General features: G+C 51.2%; 1 protein-coding gene and 1 non-coding gene across 2 annotated transcripts in view; both read left to right on the top strand.

Annotated features, from left to right (window-relative positions):
• The first annotated feature begins 8,046 nt into the window (after positions 1–8,046).
• LOC130032532 (5S ribosomal RNA) lies at positions 8,047–8,165 on the top strand. Its single transcript, XR_008793843.1, has one exon. It is a non-coding gene; the product is annotated as a 5S ribosomal RNA (ribosomal RNA).
• Positions 8,166–12,207: 4,042 nt separating this feature from the next.
• DENND11 (DENN domain containing 11) overlaps positions 12,208–26,667 on the top strand; it is a 33,577-nt gene continuing 19,117 nt past the window's right edge. Inside the window, exons 1-2 of the mRNA XM_056123910.1 lie at positions 12,208–12,537; positions 25,798–25,897. Coding sequence (XP_055979885.1) covers positions 12,285–12,537; positions 25,798–25,897 — 353 coding nt within the window. The 5' untranslated portion in view covers positions 12,208–12,284. The remainder of the gene's footprint in view (positions 12,538–25,797; positions 25,898–26,667) is intronic.

The following is a 26,667-nucleotide window of genomic DNA, read 5'->3' on the forward strand; positions in this document are numbered from 1 at the left end:
GTCCAGTAACGTCTCCATCGTGAGACTTGTTACTGTGTTTGGCATATTGAATATGTCACGAGTAGCTTGCCAGGCTTTGCCGTGCGGGCGGAGATATGTAGCTTGCCGGGCTCTCCGAGAGGGGCAGAGAAATCAAACCCGGCTCTGCCTGGCTGGCTGCGTGCAAGGCAAACTCCCTACCGCTGTGCTATCAGGAAACTCATGAGGAGAAAAATGGGGAGCACCTCTGTCTACACTCAGGAAGACTCTGGCGGCACCAAGGGTGTCGGTCCCCGTGAGCAAGGTAGGTGGGCCAAAAGGGAGAGGCATGCTGGGAGGCACGGATTTCCTTGAAATGAATTTGAATCCCAATTGCCTTCTCTTAGGACTCAGCCAGTGTCGCCCTTCTGCCCTTTTCTCTCTTCCTTTCCCATTTCAACCTGAACTCACGAGGGCCATCAGCCAAGGGACATTCCCGGGGGTGGCTGTCACAGCAGGAAGTCGTGGGTGAGTCCAGCTTTGTGTCCATAGCTCACACCCCACTCCCAGTCCTGTATCTCCCCCGGGAAGCCAACACCACACCCACAAACATGCACGCATGCATGCACAGGCACTCACGCACACGCGCGCACGCACACACACACACACACACATACACAGATGCACGCATGTATGCAGTGATCCCTGGGCATCCTCTGTTGGACTCTGCCTGGGGAAACCCCCACAGGGCATGACTTCCTGGGCTGCGCGGAGGGTCTGAGCTTGCAGGGGGCAGTGGTTCAGGTCTGTGTGCTGGCGTCCTCCCTTCTCTCATTTGGGGGCACTCTTCCCCTCCCAGTTAAGTCTCATCCTCTTCCTCTTCCTGGCCCATTGGAACTTGGCTTTGTGCTCCAGGACCCAAGTTGGAGAGTCCCAGCGTGACACACACTAACACCTACCAGACTGGGGTTTGGAGGGGGGTGTTGGGGAGCTTGGTGAGGGGACATCTGGTAGTACTCAGTCTTGCTATTCATGTCCTGCACTTAGGGCTCATTCCTGGTGGTGCTCAGGGGACGATGTAGTGCTATGCAGTGTTGAACCTGGGACTCTTGCGTGCAAAGCCTATGTTCCCACCTAGAGCATGCTCAGTCCCCACCTGCTTGGGCTTTGACCCAGTCGCCTACTCTTCCCTCCAACTGATCGACTGCCCTATGTGGTACTGTGGGCCCAGGGAAGCCTGTGACCTGTCCTAATTCTTTGAGAACCAGGCGCCACCACTTCCCACGTGTTGACCCTCAGCACAGGCATGTGGCTCAGTGTCCCTGTCATGAAAGTATCACTTTGAAACAGCAGCCAGAAACACTGTTGGTTGGGAAACAGAATCCTGGGAATTGGGCAGCTGGTGACTAAGGCGGACGGAAGCTTCCATGGAGACACACACTTGGCTGCTGCCTCCCCCGCTGCCGGCCACTCTTGTCTCAGTGTCTCCTGCTTTTCTTTCCCTTTGTTCACAGTTGTTCCACATGCTGGAAAATTCCACCTTGGCTCTGGTGCACGCTGACACTATGGGCACCCATGCCAGGCATAGAGCTTCTTGGCACCCCTGTAGCACTGTCCTCCCGTTGTTCATCGATTTGCTCGAGCAGGGCCAGAAACGTCTCCATTGTGAGACTTGTTGTTACTGTGTTTGTCATATCAAATATGGCACGGGTAGCTTGCCAGGCTTTGCCGTGCGGGCGAGATACTCTCGGTAGCTTGCTGGGCTCTTTGAGAGGGGTGGAGGAATCGAACTCAGGTCGGCCGTGTTGACCACGTGCAAGGCAAACGCCCTACCTGCTGTGCTATCGCTCCAGCCCCTTGCCACCCCAGTGCTCCCCAAATGACGAGCACGGAATCTGAGCAAGACAGGGGGTGCATGCACCTTTCCAGGAATCTTATGTATCCCCACCCACGCCGTCAAGTCAAGTCCCCACCTTAAAGACCAACCCCCTGAGCATTTCTCCCCACATACAGGGGCACAACTATCAGCTGTATGGATCTGGGGGTCAGGGTATTAACAAGGGCAGATCTGAGAAGACGGGGAAAGGGGATTACACTGAGTCCTGTAAAGTGCGCGACTCAAAATTTAAATAGCAATTGTTTTTTTAAAAGTTTCATATCATGGTGGGAACCATGTGTCACATAGACCTGAACCCACACCCCCTCCTGCCCTCCCTAGGTTAAACAGGTCTGGAGTAGAGGGGGAGTGGAGTGAGGATAAACATGTACCAAGGTGTGACTCTACTTCCAAACTTGACACAGTATTACCAACTAATGGGAAACCAGCAAGAGGTCACCATAAAATTGTATTTATTTATTGTTTTGGTGGGCTGGAGCAATAGCACAGTGGAAGGGTGTTTGCCTTGCATGCAGCCAGCCCGGCCAAGCCAGGTTCAATTCCTCTGCCCCTCTCAGAGAGTCCAGCAAGCTACCGAGAGTATCTCACCCGCACGGCAAAGCCTGGCAAGCTACCTGTGAAGTATTCAATGTGCCAAAACACAGTAACAACAAGTCTCAAAAAAATGGACCCGTTGGAGCAAATCGATAAACAATGCGAGGACAGTGTGACAGTGGGTGATTGTTTTGGTGTGTGGGACCACATGCAGTGGTGCTGCTGGAGGACTCCCGGTTCTGTGCTCAGGGCTTGCTCCCCACAGTGCTTATTGGTGCCAGGGATTGAACCTGAGCTTCCCATATACAAAGCACAAAACCAGCAAGTGGACCTCACTCTTCAGTGCTAAAACATATTTTGAAAGGGTGGATCCAAGGAGCCTCATCAGTTCAGAGAAATTGTTCCCATAAGGGCCAACACATGTTCAGAAAATCATTTGTGACTGGAGGACTAAAAGTAAGATACCTTGCTTTTATTTAAATGCTCAGTGCAGAAGAGAGTACAGCGAGATAGACCTTTCATATGACCATTCATTCAGTGGTTCTGCCCCCAGCAATGGCATATGGTCCCCTGAGCACCACCAGGAGCAAGCCCTTAGTACTGCTAGGTGTGACCCCAAAACAACAAGAAGTTAAAATACTTAGAGGCTGGAGAGAAAGTACAGGAGTTAAGACTCTCACCTTGCTTGCAGCCAACTTGGGTTCAATCCCGGCACCACCGAAGGGTCTCCCAAGCCCTGCCAGGAGAGATCCTTGAGTTCAGAGCCAGGAATAATACCTGAGCATTGCCAGGCATGCCCCATACCCTACCCACCTCCAGATGAATTTAAATACTAAGTATTTGACTTTCCAAAGACTTGGTGTTTGGGAGTGCTGGGGAGATAACTTAGCAAAGTGAAAAGAATGCCTTACATGAAGGAGGCACTGAGACTGATCCTGACTCTTCGTGGCCCCACCCAGCTCCATTTTCTATAGCCCTGTGACCCCTGTATCCCTGCTGGGCAGCCCTGTGGAAATAAAAGGTCGAGTGTTTTTTTGTTCTTGTTGTTTTGGCAGAAGGCTGGGGCCACACCCTGCAGGGCTCGGGGGCTGCTTCAGACTCTGCTGCTGAGAAAGTTTGTTCCTCTCGGTGCTGGGGAGAAAACCGGGGTCCCCCAGCGAGCAAGTGCCTTGACCCATCTCTCTCTGGCCTTGGCGTTTTTTTAGATAATTTTTAAATTTTTTTAGGTAACAGCACTGCTACATAGTTGAGGGACGAGGCTTCCACGAGTAAGATCTGCAAAGGGAAACCAATTTTGCTTCACAGGGAGTACTGCCTCCAAGCCCTGGGCTTGCAGGAAGTTTGGCAGGGTCTGCTGCAGGAGAACCAAGCCTCAGTGTTCTAAAGACGTTAACACACAGGCGGAAAGAACAGAGGCAGGAAAGTCAGTCTATTCAGATAAGTTTTGCAAGAAGCCCACATGAGGCGTTAAGGAGATAAGACAGGGTATGGTGCGTGCCTAGCACATGGGTGACCTAGTTTCATCTCTAGCATATGACCTAAGCACCACTTGGTGTGATCCCTGAGCACAGAGCCCAGAGAAGGCCCTGAGTACCACCAGGTGTGTCCCCCATCCCACTCCACACCTCCCCGCCAAAAGTGAGATCTTCAACTCAGTTCCTCTTCAAATGGAGAGGCAAGAAACGAGAGAGCTATTTGAGAATATCTGTACCTCCAATGAAGGAGGACATGCTGGCTTGAGCAGCACCCCCCCAGCAGGAGGAAGAAGCATTTAAAAATGCTTCCCTAAGCCAAAGCAAAACTCCATCCCATTATTTATTGATGACTGAGTTAAGATGGTGCCATTCTGACTGCGAACACGGAGATGTGGGGGGCCCCTGGGGACCCACTGGGAGATCTGGTTTCCCAAGCAAGAAGTGGACAGTTTTGGGGCCCCGAGCTATGGCTTAGGGACAGAGTGCCTGCCTCACAGGCCAGCCAGACCACCAGTTCTGTCCCAGCATCCCCCACTATCATGTCACTAAGTATGATACCTGGCACCCCAGTGACACGAGGCCATCAGGTGTGTGAACAACGGGACTCACTGTGGGATTCTCACAGACACATAGTAACAGCATGACAACCACACAGGGGTGGGAGGGGACCTCATGCTGTCTCCTGTCATAGGAGATGACTATAGCTATAGCTGTCACTGAGAATCTCTCCTAACAGCATTTTGAAGGAAGTTTAAGCAAATGGGAAAGTTTGGGAAGAAAGACCGTTTCTTAGAATCTGATTTAGGTAGCTTTATTTACTTTATTTTATTTCATTTTAGGGAGCCACACACAGCTATGCTCAGGACTCTTGTCTGTGTGCTAAGGAATTGCTCCTGGTGATGCTTGGGCCATCCTATGAGGTTCTGAAGATCAAACTTAGGTGAGCCACACGCAAAACAAGAGCCCAACCCGCTGTACTATCTCTTCAACCATAGACGATTTGGGTAGATTTAGAGTAGATTTCAAATGAATAAAGATGTGTGTTAATGACACGTTAGTATCCATGAAGGAAATGACATGTTACCAGTGATCTTTTTTTTTCTTTTTTTGCGTTTTGGGTCACACCTGGCGATGCACAGGGGTTACTCCTGGCTCTGCACTCAGGAGTTACTGCTGGCAGTGCTCAGGGGACCCTATGGGATGCTGGGAATCGAACCCAGGTTGGCCGTGTGCAAGGCAAGTGCCCTACCCACTGTGCTATCTCTCCAGCCCCACCAGTGATCTGCTTTAAAATACAGTATCTGCCCTCCAAAGTTGCAGATGTGAATAAAGCAACCTTGTAAAATTGTCCCAAAGCAGGAAGCCTTGAAGTTGGATGTAGGAATATCAGGGCTCATGATGGTCTATTTGCTCTATTTTTGGAATGTTTAAACAATTCCACAAGAAAAAGAAAGGCAAAGGAAGCAAAGTTCTCGTGGTTAAGCCCCAGCACCACAAACACCAAACCAAACCAATCAATAATAAATAACACTGTCACTGTCCTCCCGTTGTTCATCGATTTGCTTGAGTGGGCCCAGTAACGTCTCCATTGTTACTCTGTTTGGCATATCGAATACCTCACGGGTAGCTTGCCAGGTTCTGCCGTGCGGGCGAGATACTCTCAGTAGCTTGCCGGGCTCTCTGAGAGGGGCGGAGGAATTGAACTCAGGTCGGCCATGTTGGCTGCGTTCCAGCCAATTTTGGGCTGGAGAAATAGCACAGCGGGTAGGGCATTTGCCTTGCATGCAGCCGACCCAGGTTCGATTCCCAGTATCCCATATGGTCCCCTGAGCACCGCCAGGAGTAACTCCTGAGTGCAGAGCCAGGAGTAACCCCTGTGCATCCCCAGGTGTGCCCAGAAAGCAAACAAACAAACAAAAAAAGCAATAATAAATAAAAGGAGGAAATATCTTAGCTGCAAAGGTCCTCCGGTCCCAGCCATGCTGTCTCCTGACTCACAGTCTTTACGGGATGCTGTTCCATGACCCTAGCCGTTCCTTTGCTGCTGGTTGCAATGACTATGGAACGAGAAACACGGTGGTCCAGTAGATACTCTGGTTACTGATTTATGTCGCTATCAGTTATCACAGAATTTATCTGCTCGAAGTAATCTCCCTAGGCAGGGTGTGGTGGCGGGAGGTGAGTGGAGATCAGCCAGGTGTGTGCACGTACCTCAAGTCAAGTATATTGTGGTGCAGGGGAGGGACCCTGGATAGGTAAGCACCTTAGCCCCTGTAGCAGCTCGGGCCTGCAGGGAATGGAGTTTTAAAAGTGATTGCCTTCACAATTCTATGAGTTCCGGGTCAACATCCAGACTGAAAAGATCCTAAAGTCACCAGGGCACTTTGCACCTTGCACATCGCCCACTGGGGCTCGATCCCTGGCACCCCATATGGTTCCCTGAGCACCATCAGGAGTGATCCCTGAGTGCAGAACAAGGGAGTAAGTCCTGAGTACCACTGGATGGGGCCCACTAAAAAATAAACAAAGTCAACTCCAGCTTTCTTGGTGCTCAATTTCTACCCCCTCCACGCGTTTTGGCACACACTGGCCCTCAATGGAGATTTCTAAAGTGAACCCATCTGTCCCCTAGAGAGATAGTGGGGTGCCTTTAAGCAGGCTTCCAAATTTTTACTGTCAGCTACTATAGCAGCTGAAGAGATCTCAGAACGAGGACTGTGTTGATTGGAAATAATTGGGCCTTTGGAAACATGTTTTTTGATTGCTTCTTTCCCACACCAGTCCCTACTCCATCTGAGGCCAACTTCTGGTGCTTTGCTGCTCTTTTAAGCTAAGTCACAACAGTTGGTACCTACAGTGCAGAGGATTTGGGAGGAGCAGGTGGAAGGTGGATTATCAGTGTCCTCAGGCTGTTCTAGGTGGCGTGGTCAGTTGTACAAAAATGTTAAGAAGTCCCAGAAAGACTTCAGTGGATCATGAAGGTGTGGTGTGTGTATATACACAATGGAATACTATGCAGCTGAAGAAATGATGAAATTATGCAGTTCACTGCAACATGATGGAACTGGATGACATTATGTTAAATGAAGCCAGAAGAAGAACCCAGGAATATCACTTATATGTGGTATTTAGAATAGCTAAATGAGGATATGCAATGGTTTAAAGGGGGGCATACCTGGATCACCCTTGGTCCCAGAATATAGGGAGGAGGAAAGTAGTTGAGTGTCTGGAGGTGAGTGGAGAGAAATTGGCAATAACAAATAGGAGTAAGGGCCAAAGAGACTCCGGTACATTGGTGGTGCTAAGGAATGATAGATCTGAATATACAAACCAGACTCAAAAACCCTGAAAAACTCAAACTTTGACAACCAAACTTAAAAAGATGCCTAGAGGTGTGGGAGAGGGAACCAAGGAATTTTGGTGGCGGGATTGGTACTGGAACATTGAATGTCTAAAACCCAACTATGAATAACTTTGCAAATGATGATGCTTTAATAAAATAAAAAAAATATTTGAAAGAAAAATAAATAAATGTGAGAAGTCAAGAGACTGGCTGAGATGGGGATGTCTCCGGTTGTCCTGGGCTCTGGGCCCTCTTGGGATCTGACTGTGGGATTTCAGCTCCTGGGCAGAGGGATGCTGATATTCCTTAAACCACCGGGAAGGTTATCTTCTTCAACTTATCTTCTTCAACTCCATTCACATTCTTCCCTGTGATATTTCAGCTCATTTTATAATCTGAACTCCTGGCTGAACTCTTAGTATATTCCCCGATCCAGTAAATCCACCAGCTGGTTCTGGAGACAGGTCATCTCTCTCTCTCTCTCTCTCTCTCTCTCTCTCTCTCTCTCTCTCTCTCTCTCTCTCTCTCTCTGTCCCTGGGAGAGACAATAAAATCATTTGTTGAGAAGAAAATGTGGCTTCTTTTCCACTAAATATGTGATTCCCATGCAGTTTGAATTAAAGAGGAAAATCTCGGGTGCTTCAGTAACACCATATGCTTAAAGCATTAAAACTGTTGTAAATCATAATACTTCAATACAAAAATTCAGATTCTTTTATTTAATTAGGCAAAATGTTTTTACATTTCATATGTAAAAACAATTTTCAAAGGAGTTGCTGAAGATTTTTAAAATAGAAGACTAAAGAGAAGACACATTTAGAATTAAAAATTCAATGCATGTCTACAGCCGTACCACCCTGAACGAGCCCGATCTCGGCTGATCTCGGAAGCTAAGCAGGGTCGGGCCTGGTTAGTACTTGGATGGGAGACCGCCTGGGAATACCGGGTGCTGTAGGCCTTTTGTGGGGTCATGGGGCATTTGCTTATTCCCAAAATGCAAAAAAAAAAAATGGGGGCCAGAACGATAGCACAGTGGGTAAGGCGTTTGCCTTGCACGCGGCCGACCTGGGTCCGATCTCCGGCATCCCATATGGTCCCCCAAGCACCGCCAGGAGTAATTCCTGAGTGCAGAACCAGGAATAACCCCTGAGCAACGCTGGGTGTGACCCAAAAAGCAAAAATAAAATAAAATAAAATAAAAATTCAATGCACATATGTGTGTACATGTATATTGTGTTTATGTGTCTCTAAAACTTGTAATATTAATGAAGTAGGTGAATGACAAAGAATATACATTATACATGTAAGTAATAATATTGTACTTTAAGGGAAATCACAAACTGCCTTAATATTTGATGATGTAAAATTCAGAATTCTTATATTGACAAAGCAAGCATTGTGAAAAAATACAAAAAGTTGGAAATGGTACAAACAAAAATTATGCCCAACCCCAAACCTCAGATTCTAGCTGCATAACAAACTAATCCAAAACAATAAGGGCTTAAAGACCTCCAGGGAGATAAGTGAGTTGACAGTACGCTCAAGAGGAACCCAACTAGCCACCACTGTATTTTGAAACCATGGTAGATTTCGTTACAAAATATAACAAAACAAAATGCCACTTTCCCCTGATAAACTGGCAAAAAAAAATTGAGGGGTTCAACCTGGTGTCTAGGGCTTGCTCCTGGCTGTGTTCAGGGAACCACCTGGGGATGGCTTGCAAGACAAAGCAACCTAAGTGCTGTTCTGTCTCTTCAACCTCACAAAAAGGTTTCAATGGCAATATCTAGGGTGAGCGAGAGTAAAATGAAACTGATGCTCTTACATATGAGTCAACAATTTGGCAGTACAATTCAGGGGCTTAAAGACTGGAATGTTCTTTACCCTGGTATTGCCACCCTGGCAGCCTATTGTAAGTCAGCCAATGAAATGGCTGGTTATATTTGCCTTGCGGTAACCATTGGTCCCTATTTCATTTCTGATTTGAAGATGCCTTTCCTGCTAATTTTAAGCCTGATGAGAAGGGATGTCTTCACAGAAATCCCAACATCTAATACAGGACTGAGTGGACAGCAGGATCTAGTGGTAGCTAGTTTGGTCAATGTATTGGAGTGGGTTTGCATTTCTTTGGGTTCTTGTGGATGGTGAGTAAGATCAGCACTCTGACCTCTAGAGAGCGTTGGTTTCACTATTCTTGATTTTACAGTTCAAGTGGCAGGGCTATTGCAATGTTCTCATCTGAGACCGTTAACCCACCCATCACACCACAACACAAGACTCCACACCAGCAGACCAGCAGACCATCAGGCCAGCCCTTCTATTGGTTATCAATCCCTCCCTTCTATCTGATTGGTAACACTCTTGGAACTCACCAACCAGGATGCAGATATCCAGTGCAAATAAGGATGTGTATGCAAATAAGGGTCTAAACAGAGGTCTAGCCTCTCCCTCCTCTTTCCACCATAACAAATGCCTCAGCCACAATAGAAAGGGGAAGAACTTGATTGTCCAACAATGAGAGATGGTTAAGTCCTCTTTTAAATATACATGCCAGAGACCATTAAAATGATGAATCTCAATAGGGTAGCAAAGTGTTCCATTTCTAATGTCAATGAGGAAAAGAACTCAAATTTGATACAGTGTGATTTTGACACATAAACACACCAAAAAAATCTTTATTTTAAGCTGTGTAATTATTTTTTCATGACACACAAAGTGAAAAATGTCCCCCCAAGAGAGTGAATAGGATATCCCATATATAACTGTCAACAAAAAAATGAGACATTGGCTCCAGGGAGGGGGGGAAAAAATCTCCCCTCCACAGTTGAGCCATAAACCAGCCAAAAACGCAACGCAAGCTCGTATTTTTTTTTTGTCTTATTTTTATTTTAGGCACCATAGTTTACAATCCTCTTAATGGTAGAGTTTCATGCATAAAACATTCCACTTTGAATTCATGCTGCCAGCCTGGTCCTCAGAGCCTCACGCAGAGACTCTAACTCAAAACAGTCTCAGGTTGGTGGTTTCTCCAGATGGCTGACAAAAGCAAACACAAATCTTCTCCAGGAGCACTCAGCCTCCATGGGGCCAGCAGCAGAGCTAAGTCACCCAGCAGTGAGAGCAAGTGGAAAAAAAGAAGGCATCCTCCCACTGATGAAATGGGCTAGCAATATCTGAATGGCCAACTCAGTGGTGAGAAGAGTGTGGATCAAAAATACTCTTATCTAATGTATTTTCTCTAACCAAGCTTTCTTTTGTACTGGGGAAAGTAATTTCATCGAAGAATTATCTAAGAGTCATTCACAGCCCCCTATTCCAAGAGCTAAATTTAGTATGTTCCCTTCCTTTTGTCATTTAAAATTCAGTAGATTCCGAGAAGGTAAATCTGATGGCTGGGTCGAGAGCTTCTTCCAAACTGAAAGCAAATTTGGCCTGTCTCCCACATTAGCACTTTTAGGCAGCTACTGTGTGCAAAGTGGTAGGCTAGTCCTAGATGGAGGGAAGTGTTGTAGAGATAAAGGGTCCACTTCTTTTTCTTTCACTTAGTTGTCAAACACTCTGGAGTCCAGCTTTGTCAAGGCCTGTGAGCTGGAAATCCTACATTGACAGCTCAGAAGAGGTACTCAGCTAGGGCTTGAGTATTTCCGCCTTCTGCTTACCTAACAAATTGATTGGGATATAGACTATAAATCTCTCTCTCTCTCTCTCTCTCTCTCTCTCTCTCTCTCTCTCTGTGTGTGTGTGTGTGTGTGTGTGTGTGTGTGTTGAGAGTATTGCACGAAAGGGTGCTGGGGTGGAAAGAGGGTCTTACTGCAAAAGACCTGGAAAAGGGAATTCCTTTAGGGGCGAAAGGGAAAGAACAGACCTAAACAAAACTGATGGCTTGGGAAACGGAAGTTTTTCCATGAAACCATTTTATAGTTAGAAGTAACATTTTGAGCACCCCAGTCCTGGGGGGTGTGGGTGGGGGGGGGGTAAAGAAAGAACAGACCTAAACAAAACTGATGGCTTGGGAAACGGAAGTTTTTCCATGAAACCATTTTATAGTTAGAAGTAACATTTTGAGCACCCCAGTCCTGGGGGGTGTGGGTGAGGGGGTAAATCTGTAAATCTGGAGATCAGGTGGGCTTTGAGAGGGGGCCGGGGATGACAGGAAGAACCCTTCGAATCGCAAAGAAAGAATGAGGTGAGCGGAGAAGTTGAGCTCTCTGCACAGCGCCTCCAAGCTCGGAAGCCCCCGCCTCCGCCTGTTCCCGGGAGAAGCCTGTGGCTGTGCGCGCTACAAGGCACCCTGGGGGGTTCTCATAAAGATGCACAGCCCTGGAGTCAGGCACGCACTGAGAACTCCGCTGGAACCCCCTTCCCACGGAAATAATCCGGGGCTGCTGGTCCCAGGCCAGTCTCGAGGACCTACAATGCAACCGGGGAATCCACATCATCCTAAAAAGTGTCGGGGCGGGTCTCATTGTTGATGGAGTTGGAGTTAGTTCAGGCGCTCCTCCGCCGCCGCCAAGGACAACCTCCAAGCCTGGCGGGTGTAGACTGAGTCACTGAGCCCCCAGACACGGGCTAGCCAGCTCCAGCTCCTCCAAAGACCCATCAGAGCCGGGAAAGTGGGGAAGGGTGGGGGGAGCCCAGAGGGGTCGGGTCCAAAGCCCGCGGGCCGCCAGCGCTTCCCGGGCCGCAGCTCCGGCCACACATCCGGGATTATGTAATGCACATCTGTCACGGGCGCGGGGACCAGCGGCTTCCACCCACGAGGCTGGCGCGCAAACATCCAGGGGTGGGAGGGAGGGGGGGGATGCCGTGAGCCCAGGGGAGCGGGGTGTGGGGTGGGGGCGGATCTCCAACCCGAGGGCACCTGCCCGCGGCCCCCCAGGTGCAGCGATCGGGGGCGGGCCCACCCTCCCCACCCCCGGGAGGCGGCGAGGGGCGTCCCGGCGGCGCTGGCCCGGCGGCCCGGGAGGAGGCGCGGCGGGCGCGGGGCAGGTGCGGGGCCCGGGGCGCGGCGGGGGCGGGGGCCGGCGGGCAGGGGAGTGCCCGCCCCTCGGCGCCCGCGGCTCCGCCTCGCTTCGCCATGGTGGAGCGGGGAGACGCGGCGCCTCTGCTGCGCTGGGCCGAGGGCCCCGCCGTGTCCCCGCCGCAGGCCCCGGAGCTGCAGGCTGCAGGCCGGGCTCCGGGGCGCGGCGCGGGGGGCGGCGGATCGGCCGCCGGGACCCCCGGGGGGCGCGCGCCCCGCGAGCTGCCGCAGCCGGGGCGCCCCGAGCTGGGCGACGTGGAGGAGGACCAGGTGGTGGCCGTGTTCGTGGTCACCTTCGACCCCCGCTCGGGTGAGAGCCGCGGCGGGAGCCGGGCGGGCTGGGGTGGGGGGGGGGGCGGGGAGAGGATGGATCGGGGACAGGGGCGTCCCGCCGCCGGCGCCCCGCGGGGGAGGGGCTCGCTGCGCGCGCACCCGCACCCCCACACTGGCACCCCCCTTCCACTACGCCCCCGGCGCGGCCCCGAGGAGCGCGCGGGGGTCCCCGCCAAGTCGGCGGCTTTGTTCGCGGCGCCCCGCAGCCCCCTCTGCCGCGTCCCCCTCCACGCCCCCTCTGCCCGGGACCCCCCACAACCCCCACCCCACCCCGGCCGCGCGCCCCCCCGCGCTGCTCCCGACCTCGGTTGGGACCCGGGGTGCGGCCGCGGGCACCTCGGCTTTTGTTTGCTGGGTTTGTGTGGCTGGAAGGGTTGTGTGTTTCTCTCCCCGAGGGGACGCACCCCCCCCACCCCGCCCCGGGCGCCCCGTCCAGGTTCGCCGCCGCCGCGCCGCCCACCCCAACCCCCACCTGCGCGCATCGCAACTTTGCAAGCGTTCACTTTCTCCGGCTGCGTGGGTTTGGGGAACCGAGGCGCGAGCGGGAGGGCTAGGGCGCAGGGATGAAAGGGGGAAACTCCACCCCCCCCCACCCCGGAGCTAGTTTGTGGGGACCGGGACCACTCGGGGCGGCCCAGGGAGTTGGAGTGAGGGAGGTCTTCTGGGGTTCCGGAGGGAAGGGACGGACGCACTCGCAAAGCCTCAGGTGGCCCTGGAGGCGCCCGCACCCCGGGGCGCGGCGCGCGGGCTGCGGGCGGGCGGGACGGGCTCTGGAGCCAGGTGCGCTTCCGCCCCTGCCCCCACCAATGGGCTGGGCTGCGGACAGTCGCCCTTGGCTCTGGGCTTCCCCTCGGGGCCCCTGGGGGTCAGGGTAGGCCGCTTTCGGAGGAACTTGGTAGGTGGGTGCTGGGGAAGGCCGGGGACCTCGGGACGGGGCTCTGATGGGGCAGAGGATGGACCAATGGGCAAGTACCTGAACTTCCGGCGGGGATTCTAACCCAGCAAGACCCTCAAGGGCTAGTGAAGCCCTTTGGGGCTCCCCTAAGTCCTTTCCTAAGGCTTTCAAGCACCCTGACTGATACTGTCACTTGCATATATGAAACAGAAGCGCCAAACTCCTGTCCATATGGTGCATGGTGGTATTTCCTCTCCCCCCCCCCTTTTTTTTTAAAAAATAAGTTTATGGTGTTTCTTTTTCCTTGTTTTTGTTTGGGGGGGGGCACACTCAGCTGTGCTCAAGGATTTCTCCAGGCAGGGCTCGGGGACCTTTATGGGGTGCCAGGGATCCGTCTCATGCAAGGCCAGCGACCTGTCTGCTGTACTCTGGTTCCCACCGTTGGGCATATGTTTTTTTTCTACCTTTATTACTAACATATAAATGAAGAAAAAATAAAGGATCCTCATTCTTTATACCTTTCCTTTCACCTACCTGTAAATGGATGGGAGCAGAGCATTCATTCTGGGAAGTGTTTCTGAGAGGAGCTATAAGAACAGGAAAGGTAGCAGGGTAAGACAGAGAAGCCAGAGCTTAAGGGGAACAGGGAGTGAAGGAGAAAAGAAAATCCTGCAGGAATCCCAGATGGAGTTGATAAACTTGAAAAGCATGCTCACCTCCCGGCCCTTGGCATTTACAGTTGCTGGGAATGTGTGTGTGTGTATGTGTGTGTGTGTGTGTGTGTGTGTGTGTGTGTGTGTGTGTGTATGGTGTATGTGCTTGTGTACAATGGTGGTCAGATAAGAAGGGAAGGGAACTGATAAGTGAACTCTTATGCCTTTCATGTCATACTGACCATTGGCCCGGAATTCCATCGTTTATACCCAATGAACACACGAGTAAACAGCATCATTCTAGCCTATAAACTCCCCGTCTAGGCTTCCTGCTAGTAAAACACACTTCCTCAACTGCTGTCTTTCATTTTTCTGTTTGTTTGTGCCAGTGATCAAATATATAAGGCCTGCTGCTCAGAGGCCTTCATCATTGCCAGGGAGTAGAGAAGTGGAGGGAGAGGCCACAGAGAGATCTGAACTGCGGTTCGTGCTGGGTTGGTTTGGAAGCCATTGTTTGTTTCCTGCCGTATACTTGTTTTCCTCTTTCTTCCCCTCTGTCATCTATCCCTGTTCTAAGCAACCCTTTCCCCGTGTTCTGATAGCACCCTTGAAAAAAAGTAAAAATTCCAGGGCACATCTAAAAGTAGCAGGGTGAATGAATGAATGAATGAGTGAGTGAATGAATGAATGAGTGAACCAAGGGCCTCAAAAGTGAACCTCAGCCTCAGGGCTTGAGGCCAGTTATATCCGTGTGTGATGCTGGAGAGGTGAGCACCGGTCCTGGGGTCTTCACAGTCACCATCCATCATGGTGGGTCTCCCGGTCATTCTCATCCCCTTTGCTCTGTGAATCACAGTCACTAAGACTTTAGCTGCCCCTTAGTCCAGTGCTCTTCACCCATTGTATACCTCCAGACCAGCATGTGTCCTGCTTACGGGTCCACAAATGGGCAGTTTATGATGGAGGAAGGTTTTCAGCCTTTCCACACCTCAGATTGGCTCCTCTGCAGACCAGTCATTGGAAAATGCTGCCTTAGTCCGAGTCACCAGCGGTGGCAGGGTGACAGGCGGTAGAACACAGGCCCAGTGTGTGAGACCCTGAGTTTGATCCCCGGCACTGCCTGACTCCTGAGTACAGCTGACTTGATGGTAGATATGGCCCTGATAGAGCCCAGTCCTACCGGAGGTGGCCCTTATTTTTAAAAAATGTGAGAGCTGGAGAGACACAGGGGTTAAGGCATTTGCCGCATATATGGCCAACCCTGGTTTGATCCCTTGCCACCAGATAGGGTCCCCAAACATCATCAGGAGTGATGCCGGAGCACAGTCAGGAATAAACCATGAATACCACTGGGTAAAAATAGCAGAGTGATGCTGACTTCTTTACCAACCTCAGAATGTATCATAGGGAGCTGGATACAGTGGGTAGGGCATTGCCTTGCACACAGCCAACCCAAGTTTGATTCCCAGCATCCCATATGGTTCTCCAAGCACTGCCAGGAATAACCCCTGAGCATGTCTGGGTGTGACCCAAAAAGCAGCAAAACAAAACAAAACAATGTATCACAGAAGTGATTCTGGGAGAAGGTATCTTTTTATTATTATTATTATTTGTTTTTTTGTGTGGCATTAGAACTTGGACTCACGTCTGACTTCATCATTAAGGGTTCATGGGAATGGTACTTTATCTTTTTGAATTCGTTTTTCATTTGAGAATGAAGATAATAGTATTATTCCTGTGCCTTGCGCGCGGCTGGCCTGGCCGAGCCAGGTTCGATTCCTCCGCCCCCTCAGAGAGCCTGGCAAGCTGCCGAGAGTATCTCGTCTGCATGGCAAAGCCTGGCAAGCTACGTGTGACATATTCAATATGCCAAACACAGTAAAAAACAAGTTTCACAATGGAGATGTTACTGAGTCCACTCAAGCAAATCGATGAACAACAGGATAACAGTGCTACAGTGCTACAGTGCTTGATTGTGTGTGTGTGTGTGTGTGTATTTTGGGTCATACCTGATGATGCTCAGGGGTTACTCCTGGCTCTGCACTGAGAAATTAATCCTGGCAGTGCTCAGGGGACCATATGGGATGCCGGGGATTGAACCCAGGTCGGCCACGTGCAAGGCAAACATCCTGCCCGCTGTACTGTCACTCTATCCCCGAGGTGTCTTGACTGCTTCTCTGTCCCCTAAACCCCCATGTTTCCCCACCCCCCCACTACCATCTGTTTTGCCTGTACCCTTTTGCTGCCTGCCTGGGCTCTCTCTTTCTCCCAGTTCTCTTTCATTTTCTACCCAGGCCTTGGGGGTTTTATCCATCTTTCTACGTAGCAGAGAGAACTGTTGACAGGTGCCTGGATCCAAGTGTGGGAGCGGGTGAGACACGGGGAAGATGGAGGCGGACCCTCCGCTCTGGCTTATGTGTGGGGAGAGCGGCCGGCCAGTGAGGGGGGTGTGGGCACACCCACATCTCGGCAGGGGTGTGCTCACTGGCTCTCACGCTGGGCTGAGATTCTTTGGTGATTCTTTGAGTGATTCTTTGGTCCCAAGGGGATAATTTAGGGGTTTAGGGCGCTGCCTTCCCTCAGCCAGCCCTGGATGGGTCCCTCGCAGCACACGGTCTTCCGAGCCCAACAGGAGCGACCCCCAAGCACAGGGCTGGGAGTAGTTGCTGAGCAGGGCTGGGTGCTGGACCCCTCCCTGCCTAATTCCTTTTTGATACAAGTTTTGGAAAACTGGTGTGGGAATCTGTAGGTAGAATCAGAGAACAAGGTAAAGCATAAAGAACATTATTTCTTATTTGTCTTGTGGTTGAAAAATTGGGGAGTTGGATCTGAGAGTGGGGTGAGAACAAAGGGCTTCAGGTTGGAGTGAGGTGGAGGCATCATGTATGCGTGCTCATGCACACACTGTGTCTGTCTCAGTCTGCAACACACACACGTACACACACCATGTCTCACTCATTCTCTCAGTCTGTCACACACACACAGTGTCTCTTATTCACTCACTCTCTCAGTCTGTGACACACACACCATGTCTCTCCCACACACTCCCTCTCTCAGTCTGCAGCACACATCATGCCTCTCACACACTGTCTCAGTCTGTGACACACACACCTTGACTCTCTCGCACACTCACTCTCCGTTACACACACACACACACACACACACACACACACACACACACCATGTCTCTCTCTCACACTCTCTTGGTCTGTAACACACACACACCATGTCTCTGTAACACACACACACATCGTGTCTCTCACATTCATTCTCTATAACACATACACAAACACACACACACACACACACACACACACTGTGCCTCTGTCACACTCATTCCCCTCAGTCTGTGCCATGCGCCATGTCTCACACTCTCTCCTCTGTCTCTGTCTGGAAGCAGGAGTCCCACCACTGGTGCTGGCCACCTCGGCGCCCGAGCTGCTGGTGGAGGCATCGCGAGCCAGTGCCGACTCTGCAGGCGGGAGAAAGGCCCGCAGCCCAGAGACAGAGGAATCTTTTCTGTTGCATCCACTCCATTAGTTTAGAACTTGGTCTTTCCTTCTTTGTATCTTTGGCTTTCTCGAAAATTTGTTCTTGCTTGACTGAGGGAAAAAGTATTGTCACACTTGGAGATCATCCTGCTTCTCTGGCACCCATCCCCCCATCTGTGGAGGTGATGAGGCTTGGCCCGTGTGACCAAGGAGAATGGAGGGAGGGCTGTGGCTTGGCCGTGTGTGGACGCCTGTGACCCGGTTCACTGGACTGTTGTCTTTCTGGAGAGTTTACCTCCCCATGTGTTTCCCAGAGTTATTTGTGGGTGTAGGGGGTGGAGTTGGGAATCGTCTGTGTTATGGGGGTGAGGGTGTCTGACCCTGCACCTGATGAGCCTTAGGGGATGCCTCTCCTTTCCACCCTGATTGGGGTCCTTTCCTGCTTCCCTTCCTGAATCATGCCTGTTGCATCTCAGCAGCGAGTTCACGTAGCCTGTCTCACCGCTCTCGTGTTGACAGCCAGAAAGCAGGATGACAATCATGCACACCTGTCATGGGACCATCCACGTGTTCTCTGTAGAGTCCAAGCAATTGGGAAAATGGGCGTTTTCTCTGAAGCAATGGCAGCATGGCAAGCTCAGAGGGTCCAGGTCCCACCTGACTCATGCCAGGAACAGAGGGCAAACAGGATGGAAAATCTGGAGCCTCATTTTGAGATGCTCCAAGCAGCCCTGGGAAGGACCAGCTCCAAGCGCATTCAGGTACTAGCCGGTTTTGCTAAGGACGGTGGCCCGGGCTGCACACTGGCTCTGTCACTTCTAATCACACCACGCTTCAGTTCATTCAGATGGCACTGGGAGCATCTTCGCCGGGCGGGTGGGGACCCGTCGGCTCACAGGAAGAAAGTCGGTTCGTTGGCGCTCTCAGTGAATTCTGTTCCTCCTGCTGCCAGCCTGTGGAGAGAGTCAGTGGGAACGGAAAGCAGCGTCACCCGCTTCTTGGGTGCACACTGGGTGTCAGAGCTGCGCCAGAGTTGCGTGGAGCTCGCCTGGAACCCTGCCAGCAGGCTTCACTACCGGGAGAAGAAAAACAGTCACGCGGAGATGTTCGAGTCCTCCATATGTCACGGAGCCCGGAGCAAGGCTGCCCGCTGCCTCCGTCCCTCCCCTCCCCGGCCTGTGCAAAGCGATCTGGGCCCTGGGATGTAGGAGGTTTTTTTCCATGGAAAATGAACGCGTTGGAATTCAGCCAGGGTTTGGCCCGGGGCTGACTTGGCATCGCCAGATTTCATTTCTTCTTCCTGCCTTGCGTTATCTTTTACCGACTGCTCCTTTGCTTTGGGGACAAGCTCTCTTGAAGGTGGTTTTTTGAGATTCCTTTCATGTAAGACCCCCCCTACCCCCTCTAACCCTCAAATCCAGTGACTTTTAAGGAAGTTTGCTTTTCTGCTTTTGGAATCTTGGGGTCCAGTGGCCCCCAAAGGGGGTGGGCATGTGGCAAGAATGTTGGGTCCAAGGAGGATTCTGGGGCTCCTGCTCTGGTCCCTGGCACGGGACTAGCTGGGGAATGTGTCTACTGCTGGGAAGAAGGTGCTGGAATTTCGGACTGGGAGTCATGCTAGCCATTGAGAAGAAGGAGGAACAGTGAGGAATAGTACTGTGATGTGAGCGCATGTGGTCCCTTGAGCACTGCCAGAAATGATCCCGGAATACAAAATAAATTATTTAGCATCTGCCTTTGGAACAGGCATGGGTGGTGATGGGAAAATTTGAAATAATGGTGATGGGAAGGTGTCATGGCGCTGAGATTGGTGTTGAAATGTTGAATGTCATCAAATATTGTGAACAGCTTTATAAGAATCACGATCACGATCATCCTGTTGTTCGTCGATTGCCTCGACAGGCACCAGTAACGTCTCCTTCTTCCTAGCCCTGAGATTTTAAAAGAGCCATTTCAGTTCTCTTTCAGGATTAGGAGAATGAGACCCATCATTGTTTCTGGTATTTGGCATATTGAGTATGACACAGGAAGTTTGCCAGACTCTGCTGTGCGGGCAGGATACTTTTGGTAGCCTGCCAGGTTCTCCAAAGGCAAAGTAAGATAATAAGATGTCGCGAGGCTGCAAATGCGGTCACACACTTCCGGGAGCTGGGTTTTATAGTCTCTGCGTCTTGGCTGTTGATGGGACCAACCTGACGTTGGCGGCAGCTGGTGGGTGTGACGCCTACCTACTGGAAGATGGGGGGTCTGGGTGGAGAAGGCCTAGTCCCAATCCGAGTAGGCTTGGAAACCTCAGCCCCGGGACCCGCATGCCTGGGTTCCTCTGCAAGTTCTTTCATGCATGAGGCCCATCTGGACATGTGGAGAGTAGTCCCAGCATGGCCCACTTATAAGAATAAATTTTAAAAAAAAATGAAGTGATCTCGGAGCACAGAACCCTGAACACCCCCGGGTGTGACCCGCAAACAAAAACCAACCACAAAAATAAGACTCTTGCGTTAAGGAGTCTGTGAGGGAGCCCACCCTGGGGTGCAGGTGCTTAGGAATACAGTTCTCCAGAGGAAATTCTCACCCGGGAAACACCCAGATGGAGGAGAGAGGAAGGAGGCAGAGTGGCCTGTTTCCCATCAGGAAGGGGTTGCTCAAGTTCACTGCTTTCTCTCAGCATCTGAGCAGCAGCTGGGGCAGTAACCGCTTTCCCCAGAAACTGTGGTTTCAGGCCCCGTGCAGTGCTCTCGGGAGGCCGGACCCTTCGATTCTGGGGAGAGTGGCCATTGCCCCTTTAATCATTCATGCCAATGTTGCTAGCTAAGCCGCAGCCCGGTGCAAGTGAACATGGTATGCCAGCGTGTTAGTCAGTGAGTGAGCACTCAGCCCTGAGCACCCCATCAAAGCTCCTCCACCCCCAGCCTGGGGGTGCCGTGCTCTGGCCACCAGTATGACCCTTGGGAACAAGCCTGGGGCTTTTTCTTCATCTCCAGCCCGACCTTCTGGCCCCCGCTGGGGAACAGGAGCACCAAGGCACTGAGTTCCTTAAACAGGGCGGGGTGTGTCTGCATTAGCCTGGCACCATGCCACCTCTGGCTTCCGCCAATATTTATTGAATGACTCGCACTGGACAGCCCACAGTTGCCACATTGGTGCCTGGTGCGGTCACAAGGACCTCCTCAGGGGCTGACTTTGCAGCAGGGAGCTGTGCTGGGTATCAGAGGTCCCTGGAGGAGGGGGAGGAGAGGAAGTTCGGGGAGCACTGCCTTTCGGTCTTGATTCACCCCTTTTTGCTTCTCTTGGGATGGTCCCTGCACGTGACAAATGGATCCTTCCAAAGGTGGGATCTGACATGCGGAAAAGCAGAGACTTGGGGTGTCCAGACTAAGGGACGATCCCCTCAAGGGTTCTCTAACATCTTGCCATGAAGATGATTCATTTTCTTAGGTGCCTCTAGAAGTTTCCTCAATAAACTGGCTTCCTGCTCTTGAGCACAGTGTGGTATTTCTGCTGGAGGATGACCTAAACCTCCTTCATTTCCCGATTGCCTCATTGTGCCTCGGTGATCACATGCCTTGCAACGGCCTTTGTGCTTTACTTATGGTTTCTCCCGCCCCATCTCTGCTATTTCAGTGATGTCTTCCCAGCATGTATGTTGAAACTGTTTAGACCTCAGCGAAGTTGCAAGATTAGTGCAGGCAAGTCCTCCGGTGACCTTCTGTCACTCGGGCACGTAGGTTAGTGCTCACTGGTGTTCTCTTGCTGCACTCAGCTCTGTGGCGATGCACAATCTTCTGGGAAAATCGAGAAGTAAAAGTCTCAGGGCTTTGGGGGGGAAATGAGGTGAGAGGTCCAACCCTCTGAACATTATTGGTTTCCACATTTCAAATCTCAATAAAAATGACAGAAAAAGAATTCGAGGTTGTTTGGGTCATGGCAGTAGGTGCTCTGGGCTTCCGCCTGACCTTGCACTCAGGAATCTGAGTGCCCTGCCCCGGCAGGGCACCAGAGAGTGCCAGGGATGGAACCCCAGGTAGTCTTGTGCAAAGCAAGCGCCCTACCCACTATAGTAGGTCCCTGGCCTGAGAAAATGGTTTTCTGTCTGTTGAATGGTTAGGAAAACATCACCACTCAGATGATGGCTCTTTATCAGAGGAGATGGGCACCTTCGGGCTGCCTTAAAGGGGACCTGCTTGCTGAAAGGAAGTGAGATACTGGTACCAGCTGTCCTCGTGAGCCGCCCCGCCGTGTGCGTGGACACAGGCAGGGGGCGCTGTGGAGTAGGCTCCGTGCAGCTGGGGGCAGGTGCTTTGTTACCTGCCCAGCCCTGCAGGAGAGGGAAATCTCCTATGCACAGATGTGGAATTACCCACAATCATCGGGTTCCCATTAGAGCGATTATCCGAAAACAAACAACAAATACAAAGTCAATGTTATCACAGAACTCTGTGTAAACGGAATCTTTTCTTTTTCCCAGAGCTGGTTGAATTGGCAAGCATTTCATTTCTAAAGACCTCAGTGTAAATCTCCTACGAAGAAGGCCAGTCGCTCCCAAACCACATTAAATCTACTACTTTGAGACTAATTAGCCGGGGATAATGCATCTGCTGGCCTATTTAAATTAATAAATGGTGTCCTTCTTAGGTGTAACTGGCATCCAGCCGTATATGCGTTTCACTCTTGGCATTGCAGACTGATCCCCGATAAGTTCACGTGACACCTCTCCTGTCACCTGTGGTCTTGTGATGAGCACCTTTAATGCCTCCTCTCTCAGCTTCTGTCAGGTACACAAATACCGTCATAGTGAGTCAAGGCCCGTGACATGCAGAACGTCTATTCCCTTTCTATTTGACAACGGCCAAATTCAGACCTTTAAATAAAAAATATTTTAAATTTATTTTTGAGGGATGCTTCAAGTCTCTAGAAGGGGACAGTCTCTAGGGGACAGATGAGGCCCTGGGTTTGACCTCTAGCCAAAGGAAGAAAAAGAAGAATTAAATTTAAAAATGCAGACTGAGGCCTGGAGCGGTAGCACAGCGGGTAGGGCTGCACTCAGTTAACTAAGTTAACTGCACTGCACTTAGTTAGCCTTGCACTCAGCCAACTCGGGTTCGATTCCCAGCATCCCATATGGTCCCCCGAGCACCACCAGGGGTAATTCCTGAGTGCATGAGCCAGGAGTAACCCCTGTGTATCGCCGGGTGTGACCCAAAAAGCAAAATAAATAAAAATAAAAAGCAGACTGACCAGAAAAGACCATTAGTCCCCACCGCCCACTTCCCCGTGATTTGCCCCTGTGACAAACATCTTATATTAGTTTGGTGCATTTCTTACAATTGATATACTAATCTGATTGGGTTGTTTTTGTTTGTTTGGGGAACCACACTTATTGGTGCTCAGGACTTACTTCTGGATCTGGTGCTCAAGGATCACTCCTGGTGGGCTTGGGGGACTTCCTGTGATGCTGGGGCTCGAACCTGGTTCATCTGTGTTGAAAGGCACTTGCCTTTTGCTGTCCTGTTGCTCCAGTCCCTGATGTACTGATCAGGGACTGGTGTTATAAATGCATAGTTTACCTTGGGGTTCACTCCTTTTGTCCTTTCTGTGGGCTTTGAGGAATTAACCATGTAGACCAGTCTCATTGTCAACAATTCCTAGTCACCTCCTGCTGTGGCTTCTCCTGTGATCACTCCTGCTTGGGCTCAGGGGACCCTATGGGGTGCCAAGGATTGTAGCCGGTTCTGTGCAAGGCACGTGCCTTACCTCCAGCCCAGTGCTCACCTTGCATGTGGCAGACCCCTGTTCGATCCCCAGCACTGCATATGATCCCCCACACTGCCAGGAGTGATCCCCAATTACTGCTGGGTGTGACTCACACCCCCTCTCTCCAAAGAGATAGTCCCCTTCCTTAGGATGCTCCTAAAAATAGGTTTTGGGAGAGGAGCTGGGGAGACGTGTTTGTATGAGGGTGCTCTGGGCTGTGTCCTTGGCCTTGTATGGTGACTCCTGAGTAATGAGTTAGGAGTGGCTCTCAACACTGCTGGATGTGTTCCCCCCCCCCCCAAAAAAGAAAAAAGCCAAAAACATTTTTTGGCCAAATAATTTTGGAAATATTGAGCACTGAGAAAGTCACCTTCTGAGTTACAGTGAATGAAGGTTCTGGGCCTACAGCAGGGAGGGAATGTGTTTTTGTTTAACCTATGGGAATTTGGCCAAAGCCCACCCTCCTTTTTTAAAATTTAATTTTTTGTTGAAGCCCTCTAGAAATGCCACATTGGGAATTCCTGAAGGCTCTTGGTGTTCAGTGATGCAAATAGCTGCCCAGGAATCCTGCTCCTATTCAACCACAGATACGGAACCACTAGGACAGGGGGTGGAATTTGGATTTTGGCAGAATTTTATCCTAGGTCGTTTGGGGAGCTGGTTAGCTAGCTTGGGTGCCCTCAACTTTCTACCCTAGAAATTTTATACAACTCCAGCTACTATAGGCTAGAAAAATAGACATATGAATCAACACTTGCTGTGAATACAGCCCAAAGAAATAGACTTGAAAACATTTTCCAAAGTTAGGAGGCCCTAGGTGAGGTTGCCACACACAGTTTACAGAGCTTGGCACTTTTAAACCATTGGAGCGATAGCATGGCGGTAGGGCGTTGCCTTGCGCGCAGCCAGCCAGGCTGAGCCGGGTTCGATTCCTTCACCCCTCTCGGAGAGCCCAGCAAGCTACCGAGAGTATCTCGCCCTCACGGCAAAGCCTGGCAAGCTACCCGTGACGTATTTAATATGCCAAACACGGTAACAAGAAATCTCACGATGGAGACATTACTGGGCCCGCTTGAGCAAATCGATGAACAATGGGAGGACAGTGCAGTGCAGTTAGTTTACACTGACTGTTGCCTGGGTTTGAAGTCCACTGGGCCAGCAGTTACAGAGAGAGCAGGATGCGAGAAGACGAGTAAGCTGGGAGTCAGGAACGTGGATGGGAAGTTGGGGCACTTAGATGGGCTCCTGATAGTGCAGTCAACATATACCCGGGTCAGAGAGAGAGAGAGTATAGCGGGTCTTTGCCTTGCATGCGGCCAACCCAGGTTCAATCCTCAGTACCACATATGGTCCATTGAGCCCTGCCACGAGTGATCCCTGAGTGCAAAGCCAGGAATAAGCCTGAGCAATGATGGATATGCCCCCCCCCCCCCCCAGATAAAAAGTGTAAATGTGTACCAGATTAGGAGTTAGGAGCTGAAAGGGGACCCTGAGGAAGGTGGGTCCTTGGCACTGCATTGGGGTGAGTGCTCCACCCTTCGCCCTGATGCATGTGCAGGCCAGCAAGCATGTATCTGCCTGAGGCCCCGGCACAGGCCTTCCCCCCCCTAAAGCCCCACATGAGGACCGTGTCCCCTTCGCTGGAAGCATACAAGGCCATTCTCCGAAGCATTGCTTGACCGCGCCAGGTCCAGGCATTACAAAGCCGCTGCTGTCTCTGCCCTAGATGACAAGGATCGGATTGTTCCTTGCGGTCCAGTTAGTAATGGCTTGGGACTGGAAATCAGCTTAATGCGCTTCAACCATGAGCCGGGTCGAAGATGGAGAGAGTGAACGTACCAAGCGAGGGTCCCTGCCTCCCCACGGGCGAGGAACATGGTGAAAATGGAGATGCGAACCCAGAGCGAGGAGAAGACAGACAGAAAGGAATCTAGATGATGGGGGGGGAGTTAGTGTGCACTCTGAAAGCCAGCCACGCTGGTTGGGAGTGTTAGAAGGTGGGATTTTTACTACCATGGCCATCAGCTATGTCCTTATCCTCTGCATCTCTCTCTCTCTCTCTCTCTCTCTCTCTCTCTCTCTCTCTCTCTCTGCTCCTTTTGCAGCTCAGAGAGAATTGAGTCAGGGTTAGAGGAAAAAAGGAACTTCATCCTTTCCCAGAATCAGTAATGCCATCACTGGGGGGGTGGGGGCAGTGGGGGCTCTGGAATGTTCTAGGGGAGCTTTGGGTTGGGTGCCAAGGGGTGGCACTTTCTGCTTGTTAGATTGAAGTGATGGATTTTGAAGCGGTGGAAGGGCAGTGAGGGTGATTGTGCTTGGGGCATGTGGTGACCCCGGAGATTGAACTCAAGACCTCACGTGTGCTAGACAGGTCTCCCAAGCCACTGGGTTGGCCTCAGCCTTCTGGTCTTGACCCTTTTAACCTGCATCCTCTTTCTCTCCCATAGGAAACATGGTGGAATGGTGCTTACCTCAAGATATTGACCTGGAAGGGGTTGAGTTCAAGTCTATGGCCAGTGGGTCCCATAAAATTCAGTCTGATTTTATGTAAGTATTTTGGAATGTCGGTCTTGCCTGCGCCATCTCTCCCATGACAGCTGTCTCCGGGGCGTGCCCTGTCTTACCAGGCGACCCTCTGGAGTTGTGTATAAACAACCTGAAAACTTGGGGTGTTTACATTTCTCCCTCTTTCCTAGTAAGAAAGTCTCTGGCTCGCCTGAGGTTCTCGATGGTTTCATGACCTGCAAATGTTCAGATCTCCCACCCAGACAGGTTCTCTCCCCTTCGCAGCCATCACTGGACCCCGGGATAGCACAGCGGGTGGGCATTTGCCTTGCACGGGCAGACCCGGGTTCGATTCCTCCACCCCTCTTGGAATGCCTGGCAAGCTACCAAGAATATCTTGCCTGCATGGCAAAGCCTGGCAAACTACCTGTGACGTTTTCGATATGCCAAAAAACAGAAACAACAAGTCTCACAATTTGTTGTGCGGCATTACTGGTGCCTGCTTGAGCAAATTGATGAAGAACAGGAAACAGTTCAGTGCAGTGCAGCGGTACTGCTAGAAATTCCCAGGGGAGGAGGAGAATTTCCCCCTCCTCCTAAGAAGGCTAGAGAGGCAGGAGGAGGCTGTCATCTCTCTGGGCTGAAACCTTAACGGAGAGCCGGGAGAAAGGGCTGGGAACGGGGACAGCTCCGTCCCACCTGGCCCGGGAAGCCAGGCAGGCTCCATGGGGTTGAGGCTGGTCAAACAGGACTTGACGGGCCTGATGCAGCCCATGTTCTGGGTCCCATCGAATCCTTGGCTGTGATGCAGA

Source organism: Sorex fumeus, unplaced genomic scaffold (assembly GCF_029834395.1).
Source record: "Sorex fumeus unplaced genomic scaffold, SorFum_2.1 ptg000048l, whole genome shotgun sequence".
NCBI classification, from domain to species: Eukaryota; Metazoa; Chordata; class Mammalia; order Eulipotyphla; family Soricidae; genus Sorex; species Sorex fumeus.